At 40.3% G+C, this 14432-nt stretch overlaps 1 protein-coding gene across 1 annotated transcript; it reads left to right on the top strand.

Moving 5' to 3' along the window:
• Nucleotides 1–13658: 13658 nt before the first annotated feature.
• LOC131483915 (ubiquitin-ribosomal protein eL40 fusion protein-like) lies at nucleotides 13659–14108 on the top strand. Its single transcript, XM_058682268.1, has one exon. It carries the CDS (start codon nucleotides 13659–13661, stop codon nucleotides 14106–14108), a length of 450 nt encoding a protein of 149 aa, XP_058538251.1.
• The last annotated feature ends 324 nt before the right edge of the window (nucleotides 14109–14432 follow it).

The following is a 14432-nucleotide window of genomic DNA, read 5'->3' as shown; positions in this document are numbered from 1 at the left end:
AGCTTTCACTGTGATCTTCTCTCTTGGAAAACATTTGCAGCTACCAGACCAATAGAGCAGGTAGGACGTTTGATGAAAATCTATGAAAGTTTGGTTATTCTCAGAGAACTTTCCTTGAAATTTCTTTCTGTCTTGAAATGTTGAATGTTACGTGATCCCTAGGGAACCCCACTGCATAGCTACCTAGAAGTTCAGTTTAAAATACTCAAGTTGGGGCGCCTGGGTGGCTCAGTCGGTTGGGCTTCCGACTTCAGGTCAGGTCACGATCTCGCGGTCCATGAGTTCGAGACCCGCGTCAGGTTCTGTGCTGACAGCTCAGAGCCTGGAGCCTGTTTCAGATTCTGTGTCTCCCTTTCTCTCTGCCCCTCCCCTGTTCATGCTTTGTCTCTGTCTCAAAAATAAATAAACATTAAAAAAAAATTAAAAAAAATAAAAATAAAATAAAATAAAATACTCAAGTTAACCACATTGGACGCTGCACCCAAAAGAGAATGAATCACAGAAAAAATATAGTTTTGAATGCAGGGCAATGAGACGCTAACCTCAATTCCAAATTCCTCCTCTCCCTGACAGTGTCTGGGTACAGTTCACACACTCTCTCTGTGACCACTTGAGTTACCGCTGAAGCTTGTCTGATCTTCCCTTCCCCCGTCTCTTGACAGGTACGGCTGTTGTCCTCGGGACAACATAGACCAAAATTGGCTTCTGTCTGTTGGTTGTGCTATTGCCAGGGACACACTTGGGGTGCCTAGTCATTGGGGATTTAATGTAAGGAAGTACAAAGAGAGAAGAAGGACAGAGAGCAGCCACAGTTCTTTTGCCTCACGGAAAAAAGGAACATTTTTAAGATGCAACATCAGTCTACAGTGGCTGTCCCTGCAGCAGCGGGTGTTGAGTGCTTTGTATATTTTCTTCAGTGGCCTCCAATGTTTTTAATCGTTCAGCAGGGGAAAAAATTGAACACGCTCTTCCCGATATATGTATTTTTAAAATGTACACAAATAATAACAATGAAGAAACAATGAGATAAAGAAATGTGAATAGGTGTTCCGGTATTTTCTTGTGATGCCACAGCGGTTCCTCTCATAAACTTCATCTTGGACATCCTTGCTTGGTTCGGGTGAATGCCACGGTTAGGGCGTCTCAGCTACGATCTGCCTCTTTTGCGGCCCCTGCAGCTAATAAGGAGCTTCCTTCTGCGTTAGGACTTCTTACTGTGGTCTCTGTGTCTCTCCACTTTTGCCCTGCCCCCTTTGGCACTGATTCCGTCTGTACGTGTCACGTACAAACTTCATAAGGAACAGACCCAGTGAGGCCCGTCAATCACCGTTCTGTGTGGAGCTGTCTTGGCAGGGCTTTCTTGCCAGGCTCCAGGAGAACTGCTGACCGGCCTAGAAAACTCTGTGAGTTGTGTATTTGGCCCTGGTCCAGCCATCTACCAGCATCAGTGTTATATTTTAGTATGACTGTCATAGGTGTGGAGGGGGCCATGGGTGTGACGGTGGCTGATGGGGACCAGGCACGGTTCCGCATTGGTGGTGACACCCCTCCCCTCAGAGCCAGTCTTCTGTGGGTCGCTGCTAGGGTTGTTGGTTACAGATCCTGATTTAATTCTTCTTTTCTTATACAGTCTTCCTCTCCAAACACCCCTGAGCCCCACCATTTCAGAGCCACAATTTATTTACTAAGCCCACAGTGGGAAGACCCTGCTACTTTTGTTTTCTAATGTCCTCAGTAAAGAAACCCTTTTTTTTTTAAGTTTTTATTTTTATTTTTATTCATTTTTTGAGGGAGATAGAGAGAGAGACGGACACAGAGAAACCTGAGCAGGCTCCGTGCTATCAGTGCAAAGCCTGATGCGGGGCTCAGCTCATGAACTGAAAGATCATGACCTGAGCCGCAACCAGGATTCGGATGCTTAACTGACCGAGTCACCCAGGAGCCCCAAGAAACAGTTTTATTTTTAAGTTTATTTTATTTTGGGGGGGAGGGGCAGAGAGAGAAGGAGAGAGAGAGAATCTCAAGCAGGATCCATGCTCTCAGCATGGAGCCCAACACGGGGGCGTGAGGGGGGGACTCAGACTCATGCACCGTAAGATCATGATCGGAGCCCAAATCAAGAGTCAGGTGCTTAAGTGACTAAGTCCCAAGAAAGATCCATTTAACCCACTCTTTGTTAGTAAAAGTCCCTATACTGAAGGAGATAATGAGTTTTCAGGACAGTCTGGCACATCTCAGGGTGAGTCCTGTTTGTACACTGAATCCTTCCCAGGAAGCATAGGGGTGACTTTTTTTTTTTTTTTTGCCCACCTCTTCCACCATGTTGGAGAATTTTAAATCTAGAACCAGCCTATAGCAATCATTTGTCTGGGTTCTCTTCTGTCCTGCGGCCTATGGACATTTGTCCAACCCGTATCCATGGCACTGGGCACAACATGCTTATATGTCCTATGTGCTCTGGGAACCGAGAAAATGATGCTACTTTGGGGCCCCACTGCACCTGTGTGAAGCAGCACAGAATGAAGGCAAGAGCAAGGGCTTTGCAGCCAGACCACCTGGGTCCACAATCCAAGGTTGGCCACATATTCATGCTATAACGTGAACAAATAACTTCATCTCTTTGTATCTTGGTCTTCTTCTCTGTAAGACAACAGTAATAATGGTACCCGCCTCAGGATTATTGTGAGGGCTAGTTGAGTTAGTATATAAATTCTTATTATAGTTAGCATTCAGTAAATTCAGGTTCTTATTATCTAAAAGGAATAATATACAGTTAACCCTTGAACAACCCACGGGTTAGGGGCATAGATCCCCTGTGCTGTCAGAAATCCACATATCATTTCTGGTTCCCCTCAAACTTAACTACTTCTAGCCTACCACTGACCGGAAGTCTTACCGAGAGCATAAACGGTTGATTAGCACATATTTTGTACATTACATGTATTGTATGCTGCATTCTTACAATAAAGTAAGCTAAAGTAAAGAAAAAGTTATTATGAAAATTATCAGGAGGAGAAAATACGTTTACAGGACTGTTGGGTATTTATCGAAAAAAAGATCCAGGTATCTAAGTGGGCCCACGGAGTTCAAACGCATGTTGTTCAAAGGTCAACGGTACTTTTCTGCGATTTTTCAGACTAGTGGGGGGCTTATAACACTTGTTGCTGGAACGACTGAAGATACACAAAGTGGAAGGATGGGTTTCATTACCTGTGAAATGCAGGCACAGCCAGCCTGTGTCCATCTCGTTCACCGCTCTGCCCTCAGTGCCGAGCCCCGTCCCTGATGCAATGTAGACTCTCAATACATATTAGCTACTGGGTTAGAAAATGTCAGAAAATATAATTACATAAAAGTGAGTGTTCTTAAAGGGATTTTAATGCGTTTTTATTTGTTAAAAGAGAACGAGGTGATGTTCATGGCCTCTAGGAGCACGCAGCAATGATCATTTCTGCTTATGGAAGGACCTCGCCCTCCGCCAGCCAGTTACCTTATGTACTTTTCATAAAATCCTCAGAGGTGGGTATCAGTGATCACGTTGTCCGTGGAAAACTGATCCTCCCAGGATTTATGACCTTCACCGAGGTCACAGGGCATTCAGTGGCAGAAAGAGGACTCGAAGCAGGGCCACATGGAGATTTCTGAAGTCCGTCCTCTTTCTGCTGCTCTCTTTTCACAGCGGCGAGGACGGCTCAGACGACCCCTGTCCAGTACCTCAAGTGTCTAGAAACTTGACAGTGAAGAACCAGTGAGGGATGTAGAGATCCCAGGCTCCCTAGAGTGTCACTTAAACCACCTGCTATCACTCAGTTCCTAAACTGGTCATCGGAAACTGCTGTTTACCTGATTGGAATTAAGAGACAGACAAATAACCGTACTAAATGCAAATGCCTGATGAACTTTCTTGTTGGATATTTCTCACTTAAAATTCAGAATATACTTGATGTATTATGCAAGAAGGATCAGGAACTCAAAGATATATATATTTGGGAGCCAGGGGGAAACTTGCAGAGAGTGTGGAATGGGGCAATTAATTTCAACCTTTTGCTATCATCTGCAAAAGGAGTTAAGGCCTACTTACCTTCTAAACCAAAGGGGAATTCTCAGGAAGCATTATTTAATGCGTAAAAATAAGTTTTTAAATAATTAAGATAAATGCTAAAAATAGTGAAGCAATAAAACTCTTTTAAATATTTTACCATAGTATATTGCGAACATGACTTACATTCAGACTGTGCCCTGATTTGGATATTTTGTTTCTACAGTTTGCTCTGTAGATCACTAATCAAAATTAAATAGTGACTGTGCCTAATTATGATGATAAGTTTTCACAGGCTGCAAGGAGAATGACAATTTTAGAAAAAAATGCTTTTGTTCTGAATGAATTCACTCTGAAATAATTTGTTGCTTAGATGAGTAATTTGTTGAGATAGTTATGATAGAAGGGGTTCCAAGTGGAAGTAATGAGATGAAATGAAACAGCAAAAAACTCGGGGAAATATCAAGAAAACATAAGGTTTTAAACACATAAAGTGGGTGAAAACCTTCTTGGTGAACAGGTAAAAGTCCTGGGTATTTATATTAGCTAAACCCCAACATGATTATGAGGCTGTTTGTTCATCAGTAAATATCCCTAAATACCATTTAAGAGTATTATCAAGCACACTTTTAATGTTATCTCTTAGATCTTGAGCACGTTAGACTTCGGTGTCTGGGAGTAAACAGGTAATTATTCCCCACAGTAATTTTCTTTACAAGTATAAATTGTCTTATTCTATCTACTGGAAGGGATGGGGATTTTTATCTTGAACTATCACCTGATCTGTTGTGGGACTGTAGAACCGAAGGCAGGAAACTTGACCTTTCTGGGTGACCCCGCTCAACGTTCTCTCGTTGGGAATCTTTAAGCTACGGAAACACAAATACTTCCAACCCAGATAACAATGCGGTCGTATTCGACCTACCTGGGTGTTTTTCTGGGTATCAGAAATTTTGCTACATTCCCCAGAAGTTCTGCAGAGCAGCCAAGATGGAAAACCACTTCCAGAACAGCTGAGATCTGCATCCCATTTCTTACCTGCGGTACAAATCTGTCTCTACTCTTCTGACTCTAGTGAGTGTCTGATGACTGCCTTTGTGATTTTGCCTGAACTCGAGGAAAATGGCCTATAAAACCTCTACCAAGGTTCTTCACTGTGATGGTTATTATTTTTTTAAGTTTATTTATTTTGAGAGAGAGAGAGAAAGCACAAGCAGGGAGGGGTAGAGAGAGAGAGAGAGAGGGAGAGAATCCCAAGCAGGCTCTGCACTGTCAGAGCAGAGCCCAGTTTGGGTCTTGAACTCACGAACCTCGAGATCATGACCTGAGCTGAAATCACGAGTTGGTTACAACACTTAACCGACTGAGCCACCCAGGAGCCCCTGTGATGGATGATTTTATGTGTTAATTTGAGTGGGCCATGGCTGTCCAGATTAGATGTTATTCTTAGGCGTGTCTGTGAGGGTGCCTTTAAACCAGTGGATTCAGTAAAGTAGATTGTCCTTCTCAAGTGGTTGGGCCTTATCCAGTCTGTTGAGGAACTGAAAAGAACAGAAGGCAGAGGAAGGAGGAATGTGTCCCCTTTTTTCCCAGCCTCACAGATTGAGCTGGGGCACCTCGTCTCATATTCTCCTGCTTTCCCAGTACGATTTATCTCGTTGGCTCTCCTGATTCTCAAGACTTTGGACTGGGCTGAATTACACCACTAGCTTTACTGAGTCTCTGGCTTACAGGTTCCATGTTGTGGAACTTACTAGCCTTGATAATTACATAAGCCAATTCTTCCTTCAATTTATCTTCTATTGCTTCTACATCTCTGGAGAACCCTGGCTAATTCAGTAACACTTTTCAATTCACTGACGCCTTGGAGAATCTGATAGCAGCAACAAACCCTCTTCCAGAAAAATGCACATTATCATGGATATAATTCGAGCATGTTTTAGAACCCCAAAATTCCATCCCTAAACACCAAAATTAAAGTCCCTATCTTACTTAGATAATGCCTGAAACCAGATGCCCCATTCTTATCTAACTGGAGCTGTAGCCTCTGAAGCCTGTACTTGAGCCCAGGAGGCTGGGAAATTGTCATGTCCTTTCCCAAAGAAGCAAGAAGGACCACCTCTGAAGCCCGAGGCTCAACTTCACTGATGTGGCTGTTTAGTTATTATCTGAAACCCTAGCTAGAGGTACACACATAAAAATATAATTCAACACCAGCACAGAAGGCTGAACATGCACCCTCCTAAGTGTTATATAAAAATGCAATGGGGTGAATTGCTTTGGTCTGGCTATCAGAACCAATCTTAGCAGCAGAGCAGATGGAATGAACTTGATGGGGTTATTGGGTCTCACCCCTGCAGCTGGGAGAGAGTGGATGGAGACTGCGGGGGCCACTGTGGAAACAGCCACAAAGCCAACACGTGTTCCCTGTGGTTATCCTGCCGCAGCTCGAGGGCATGCCAGATTCGCTGTAGAACCTCCCACCACATGCTCTGGGAGCTCGTGACTCCCCTGAGATGGCCACATCTCTAAAGTGTTCGTCATCTGTCGGGAATCTCAATGTCTGCATCTACTTTCAAGCACTTTTTAAAATTGTTTCTCCATTATTGAAGGGCTTAGCTTTTCCCCTAAAATTTAAGAAACCGTATGATCAGTACATACAAGTTTGTCATATGCTGATCTGGATGCAGTTTATTATTGAGCAAGAAACATTTGAAACTGAATTGTTTTATTTTATAATTCGCTTAATCGAGAGATGTGGTTTGACTCACAGCTCTCTAAGTATTCGTCTGAACTGAGACTTTTTTCTCCCATTATAAAGAAGAAAGAAACAATGTCATCTTTAATCCAAACCAAAAAAAAAAAAAAAAAAAAAGCGCTCATCAGTCCATTTATTTCAAGCATTTAGTTTTTAGTTTTTTGTCTACCTTTCAGGTTGGCCGTGCTCAAAGTCAGAAAATCCAGCTGAAATGAATGATAACCTAAAAGACATTGGCTCCAAAAGAGAAACTCTGTTTAGATCATTAACTTTAGTAGATACTGAAAAGTAGGTAAATATCAACACCTGTCAAAAGGCAATACATCCAGTTTATGGATGAATTCTGCAAAACTGTCAAGTAATGGGTAATTAATACTTTAAACTATTGAAGAGTATTAAAAAAGAAAAAGAAAGACTTCCTTATTTACTCTGTATAGCTAGCATAAACCTGATTTCAAAATTGGACAGGCATGGCACTCAAATAAAGGGAATTACAATCCAATTTGAAAATATAGGTGCAAATACAGAGATAAAACCTTAAGAAATCAAATCCAGTGGGATCTGGGAGCTAGGGGGAAAATTGCAGAGAGTGTGGAGTGGGGCAATTAATTTCAAACTTTTGCCATCATCCACAAAAGGAGTGAATGCCTGCTTACCTTCTACCAAAGGGCAATTCTCAGGAAGCATTATTTACTGCGTCAGACTAGGTTTCTAAATAATGAAAATAAATGCTAAAAGTAGCTAGGCAATAAACCTCTTTTAAATATGTTACCATAGTATATTGCAAACATGGGTATGCATTTGGGAAAATTGCATGATGACCAAGTAGATTTCATCTCCTGCATACAAAGGTGGTTCAATAACAGGGCTAGTATCCAAAATCTATAAAGAGCTCACCAAACTCCACACCCGAAAAACAAATAACCCAGTGAAGAAATGGGCAGAAAACATGAATAGACACTTCTCTAAAGAAGACATCCGGATGGCCAACAGGCACATGAAAAGATGTTCAATGTCGCTCCTCATCAGGGAAATACAAATCGAAACCACACTCAGATATCACCTCACGCCAGTCAGAGTGGCCAAAATGAAGAAATCAGGAGACTATAGATGCTGGAGAGGATGTGGAGAAACGGGAACCCTCTTGCGCTGTTGGTGGGAATGCAAATTGGTGCAGCCACTCTGGAAAGCAGTGTGGAGGTTCCTCAGAAAATTAAAAATAGACCTACCCTATGACCCAGCAATAGCACTGCTAGGAATTTACCCAAGGGATAAAGGCGTACTGATGCATAGGGGCACTTGTACCCCAATGTTTAGAGCAGCACTCTCAACAATAGCCAAATTATGGAAAGAGCCTAAATGTCCATCAACTGATGAATGGATAAAGAAATTGTGGTTTATATACACAATGGAGTACTATGTGGCAATGAGAAAGAATGAAATATGGCCCTTTGTAGCAACGTGGATGGAACTGGAGAGTGTGATGCTAAGTGAAATAAGCCATACAGAGAAAGACAGATACCATATGGTTTCACTCTTATGTGGATCCTGAGAAACTTAACAGAAACCCATGGGGGAGGGGAAGGAAAAAAAAAAAAAAGAGGTTAAAGAGGGAAAGAGCCAAAGCATAAGAGACTGTTAAAAACTGAGAACAAACTGAGGGTTGATGGGGGGTGGGAGGGAGGGTAGGGTGGGTGATGGGTATTGAGGAAGGCACCTTTTGGGATGAGCACTGGGTGTTGTATGGAAACCAATTTGACAATAAATTTCATATATTGAAGAAAAAAAAACAAACAAAAAACCAGGATACCCATTAACCTAATTGACTACATAACACATGAAAAGAGAGACCAAATTCCTAGATGGGAATATCCAATGTTATAAAGATATCACATCTACCTCAAATTTGTTGATTAATAAATATAACACTAATCAAATTCCGTCAGAATTTTTGTTAGAAATCGGAATTTTATTCTAAATACCACATGATAGAGAAAAATGCCTAAGAGTCACAGAGACATTAATGAAAAAGAACTGAGAAAAGGGTGGATCTTCCCTGCTGTCAGGAGGACATAGCTAATGAAGCTAGTAAGTAAAACAGCGAGGCAGTGCATGGAAGCACGGGGTCCTAAGCCAGAATCCTGCCATAAACACGGGGATTTTGCTTTGGTATAGGTAGCATTTCGAGCATGAAATAAAGGGTAAGCAATTTAATAAATGGCTACTGGATAATCTCTCACACATTAGAAACAATACAGAGCTACAGCCACCATAAAGTTCATACATTTACAAGTGAGGTATTTAAGAATGGAAACAAAATCCCTGTTGCAAGGCAACTTGTCACTCTCCATAAAAATGAGAAAAGAAAATTACAAAGCAAAATTCTAAAATCATTAGAAGGAAATATAGGAACATGTGTTGATGATATTGAGTTGAGGGAGGCCTTCCTAGACAAGACAACATTTGAGAAGCACAACGTTAAATCAGACAGTCTCTTTTTTAAAGTTTTTAAATTTATTTTGGGGGGGGGGGTGCAGACAGAGAGGGAAAGACAGAATCTCAAGCAAGTTCTATGGAGTCAGTGCACAGTCCAGTGTGGGGCTTGATCTAATGAGACCATGAGATCATGACCTGAGCCAAAATCAAGAGTCAGATGCTTAACCAACTGAGTCACCCGGGCACCCCTCTTTTAAAAAAATGATATAAAAAAGACAGTCTAAGCGGAATTAAAATAGAAGCAATAAGACTGAGAAATTGTTTACATCATATTTAATAGGTAATGATTACTCTCCAGAAAATGTAAAAAGAATATATAAATCAATTTTAAAAAGTCAAAATAGTTGAAAGATATGAATAAACAGTTCATGGAAGTGGAAATCAAAAGGGACACATGAAAAGATTCTTAATGTCAAAGGTAATTAAGGAAATACAGATAAAACTTTAAATATATCTTAACCGTCCAACTGTCAAGATCAGAGAAAATGTTTATCTGCATTATTCGGTAAGCATGCAGGAAAATATATATTTCTATAAACTTTAGGTGAAAGTATAAATTAAGATAGTCTTTCTGGAAATCAATTTGCCACTTATATAAATGATAGAAAGTTCCTATGGTTTGGCCGATCCATTCTATTTCTAGGATTCAAGTCTTTGGAAAAATTTACACTTAAATCTAGAAATATATGGACAAAGATTTTCCAGCATTGCTTTTCAACATAACGAATTGGAAATAATCGAAATCTTCATCAAAACGTGGTATTTCTGCTAGTGAATACTACACAACCTTTAAAAATAATACTGGAAAATCATAAAGTCACAAAATATATCGCCAGTAGATCCCATTTATAAATCTTCCATCAACTAATTGGGTGTGTGTGTGTGTGTGTGTGTGTGTGTGTGTGTATCTGGATGGGTCAGTGTCTGTGTACAAATTCATAGGAAAAGTTTAGGAAGGATCTACCAAGCGTTGACGACCAACGTTATGCCATTTATTTCTATTTCACTTCAGTGTTTTACAACAAGAGAATATCATATATTGAGTAATAAAAACATAAAAATAAAATAACATGATATGAAGAATTTTAATCACATCACATAGCATGATGACCATGAATTCCCACTGCCCACCCTTCTCTACTTGAACAAGTAGATACTCTTGACTACCTGTCAGGAAAACAAGAGTGATTAATCTTCCTCTACATGACAAAATCTTTCCATTGAGCACCACAGTACAAGATGAGATTTTTTCACAGAGTGAAAGGTAAGACATGAACTAGGAGAAAATATTCACAATGCATATATTTGACTAAGGACTTGTATCCAGAATCAATTAAAAAGTTAAATGGAAAACTCCTACTAATCAATAAGGTAGAATACCAAATTAGAAATAAATGACAGAAGCACATCTGGAATGATAGATTAAAGATCTCAAAAAACCCACTCCTGCATAAAAGCAGGCAAAACACAGATAAAAATGGCTAAAAGTACCCTTCTTTCAGAACTCAGGAAAGTAATTAAAGGCTTACAACAATCCAAGGAGCTTCCAAAGACATCACAAAAAAGAAAACTACAGACCAATATACCTTATAATATTGACATAAAATCCTCAAGAAAATATCAACAAACATATAAAATTAAACATAAAAAACGTAAAATAAAAGCAAGACATAAAAAGAATTGTAGAGGCACCTGGGTGCCCTGTAGTTGGCACTCCATTTGGTTGAGTGTCAACTCTTGATTTTGCCTTAGGTCATGATCTCATGGTTGTGAGATTGAGTCCTGTGCTGGGTTCCATGCTGAGGATGGAGCCTGCTTAAGATTCTCTCTCTCTCTCTCTCTCTCTCTCTCTCTCTCTCACTCTCTCTCTCCATTTGTCCCTCTCTTTCACTCATGTGCTCTCTTTCTCTCCCTCTAAAAAAAAAAAAAAATTGCAGACAATGACTAAGTGGGTTGATCCCTGGAATATAAGGTTGATTTAACAAACAAAACTCAACCAGTATAACACATCAAATTAATAGAATAAAAGACCAAGAATCACATGATCTTAATAGAAGCAAAAAAAATTTTTTTTGACAAAGTACAATGACTTTTCATGATAGAGACACTCAAACACTCAACAAACTAGGAGTAGAAGGAAATTTCCTGAAATTGATAAAGGTCTTCTATGAAAAACCCACAGCTTAACACTTAATGGTGAAAAACTGGTTTTTTTCTCCTTCAAATCAGGAACAAGACAAGAACATCCACATTCATCACTTCCACTTAACACTGTATTAAAGGTTCTAGCCTGCATTTAGGTAAGAAATGAGATAAAAGACATCAAGATCAGAATGGAAAAATAAAACCATCTCTGTACACAGATGACACAAGCCTACATAGAGAAAATCCTAAGGAGTTGCACACACACAAAATGTTAGTATTAGTAAACAGGTCAGCCCAGTTGCAAGATACAAGATATAGAATCAATATGCAAAAGTCGACTGTATTTCCATTTGTTAGCAATGAGGAGTCTGACAATGAAATTAAGACAATTCCCTTTACAAAAGAATAAAATACTTAGGAATAAACTTAACAGAAGAAATGCAATATTTGCACAGTCAAAACTCAAAATCTTGTTGAAAGAAATTGAGGAAGACTTAAATAAGTAGAAAGACACCCTATGTTTATGGGTTAGAAGTTTTAATATTAAGATGGCAATACTCCCCAAACTAATCTACAGATTCAACACAATTCCTATCAAAATCCCAGCTGAATGTTTCCAGGAATTACCAAACTAATCCTAAAAGTCAGATGGAAATGCCAGGGATCTAGAATAGCCAAAACAGTCTTTAAAAAGTTGGAGGACTCATACTTCCCGATTTCAAAACTGACTACACTCCTACTAAAATCAAGAAAATGGGGCTATAGCCTAAGGATAGGCATATGGATTAACAGAATAAATTGACAGCACAGAAATAAACCCTTATGTTTATGGTCAATCAATTTTCAATAAGGATACTAAGAAAATTCAACAGAGAAAGAACAGTTTTTTCAACAATTGGTGTTGTAGCAACTGTATATCCATAAACAAAATAATGAACTTTGGATCCCTACTCTGCCATATACAAAAATTAATTCACAATGGATCATAGGCATATGTGTAAGAACTAAAACTTCAAGACTTACAAGAAAACTTGAGAGTAAATTAAAAAAAAAATTGTTAACGTTTATTCATTTCTGAGGGACAGAGAGAGAGCACAAGTGGGGGAAGGGCAGAGAGAGAAGGAGACACAGAATCCGAAGTAGGCTCCAGGCTCTGAGCTGTCAGCACAGAGCCCAACGCAGGGCTTGAACCCACAAACCGTGAGATCATGACATGAGCTGAAGTCGGACGCTTAACTGACTGAGCCACCAGGAGTCTTACAATCTTAAATTATGCAGTGGTTTCTTAGGTATGATACCCACAGCACAGATGACAAAAGGAAGACTAAATAAACTGAGCTACACAAAAATGAAGAACTTGCATGTGTCAAAGGACACTATCAAAAAGTGAAAAGACAACCCACGGAACAGGAGAAAAAGATTTGCCAATCATGTATCTGTCAAGGGTAATGTATTGAGAATACACAGACATCTTTTGTAACTCAATGAAAAGAAAAATGGCCCCAGTTAAACATTAAAGAATTTGAATAGACATTTCTCTCAAGAAGGTATACAAATGATCTGTAAGCACATGAGAAGATGCTTAAATCATTAGTCATTGAGGCAAGAAAAATGAAAATCACAATGAGATACCAGTTCACACTCGCGAGGATGGCAAACCTTTTTTGAAAAAGACAGGCAAGGGGCGCCTGGGTGGCTCAGTCGGTTGAGCGGCTGACTTTGGCTCAGGTCATGATCTCACGGTTTGTGAGTTCGAGCCCTGCATCTGGCTGGCTGCTGTCGGTACAGAGCCCACTTCGGATCCTATGTTCCCCCTTCTCTCTGGCTCTCTCCCACTCATGCGCTCTCTCTCTCAAAAATAAATAAAACGTTAAAAAAAAAAAAGACAGGCAATAACAAGTACTAACAAGCGTGTGGGAAAAATGGAAACTCCATTCATCGCTTTGGGTATTTAAAAATAGTGCGGTAGCTTTGGAAGTTTGGCAGTTCCTCAAAATGGTGAACATAGAGTTACCATATGACCCAGCAATGTTCCTTCCAGGTATATATCTGAGAGAATTGAAAACATACGTTTCTTTAAAAACTTGTATACAAATGTCTATAGTAGCGTTATCAACAACAGTCTCAGACAGGAAACAATACAACTGTCCCTCAAGTAATGAACAAAGAAGAACGTGGCATGCTCTTTCTCTTCAACAAGGCGGCTCAGCAGATGAAGAGATGCAGATCTTTGTGAAGACCCCGACAGGCAAGACCATCATCCTCAAGGTCGAGCCCAGAGATACTACTGAGAATGTCGAAGCCAAACTCCAAGGCAAGGAAGGCATCTCCCCTGATCAGCAGCATCTGATTTTTGTGGGCAAATGGCCGGAGGATGGCTGCACGCTCAGGCGACAATACCTAGAAAAAGTCCACTTGGTACTTCGCCTGTGGTGTAGCGTCATCCAACCTTCCCTCCGCCGGGTGACCCAGAAACACAACTGCAACAGGATGATCTGGCCCAAGCATTATGGTCGCCTGCACCCTGTGCTGTCAACTGCCAGAAGAAGTGCGGCCACGCCACCCATACCTGTGCTCCAAGAAGATCAAATAAGGTCCCTCTACTCACTCTTCCATTGCCTGCAGGAGGCCCAAGGCCCTTGGGCTTCAGCAAAGTTCCCCTTTCATTGAAAAAAAAAACACATAACCATATAAGGGAATATTGCTCAACATTAAAAAGGCATGAAATACGATGCTTGCTACAACATGGTTGAGCTTTGAAGACATGTTCAGTAAACACACACACACACACACACACATGCACACACAAAAAACTAACAAAATGTTACACAATGAATGATCTTCCTTTTAATTATTATTATGAAATGTCTAGAGTAGGGATATAGACTGAAAGTAGATTACTGGTTGCCAGGGGTTGGGGGCGGAGGTGGGGCAGATGCAGAGTGACTATTAATGGGAATATGGTTTCTTTTTAGGGTGATAAAAATGTTCTGA

This window comes from Neofelis nebulosa, chromosome 8 (genome assembly GCF_028018385.1).
Source record: "Neofelis nebulosa isolate mNeoNeb1 chromosome 8, mNeoNeb1.pri, whole genome shotgun sequence".
NCBI classification, from domain to species: domain Eukaryota; kingdom Metazoa; phylum Chordata; class Mammalia; order Carnivora; family Felidae; genus Neofelis; species Neofelis nebulosa.
Note: the sequence above shows the minus strand (reverse complement) of the source record. Positions and strands in the feature narration are given on the sequence as shown.

Coding starts and splice junctions, on each gene's coding strand:
- LOC131483915 (XM_058682268.1), top strand. CDS start 13,659: ATGCAGATCTTTGTGAAGACCCCGACAGGCAAGACCATCATCCTCAAG.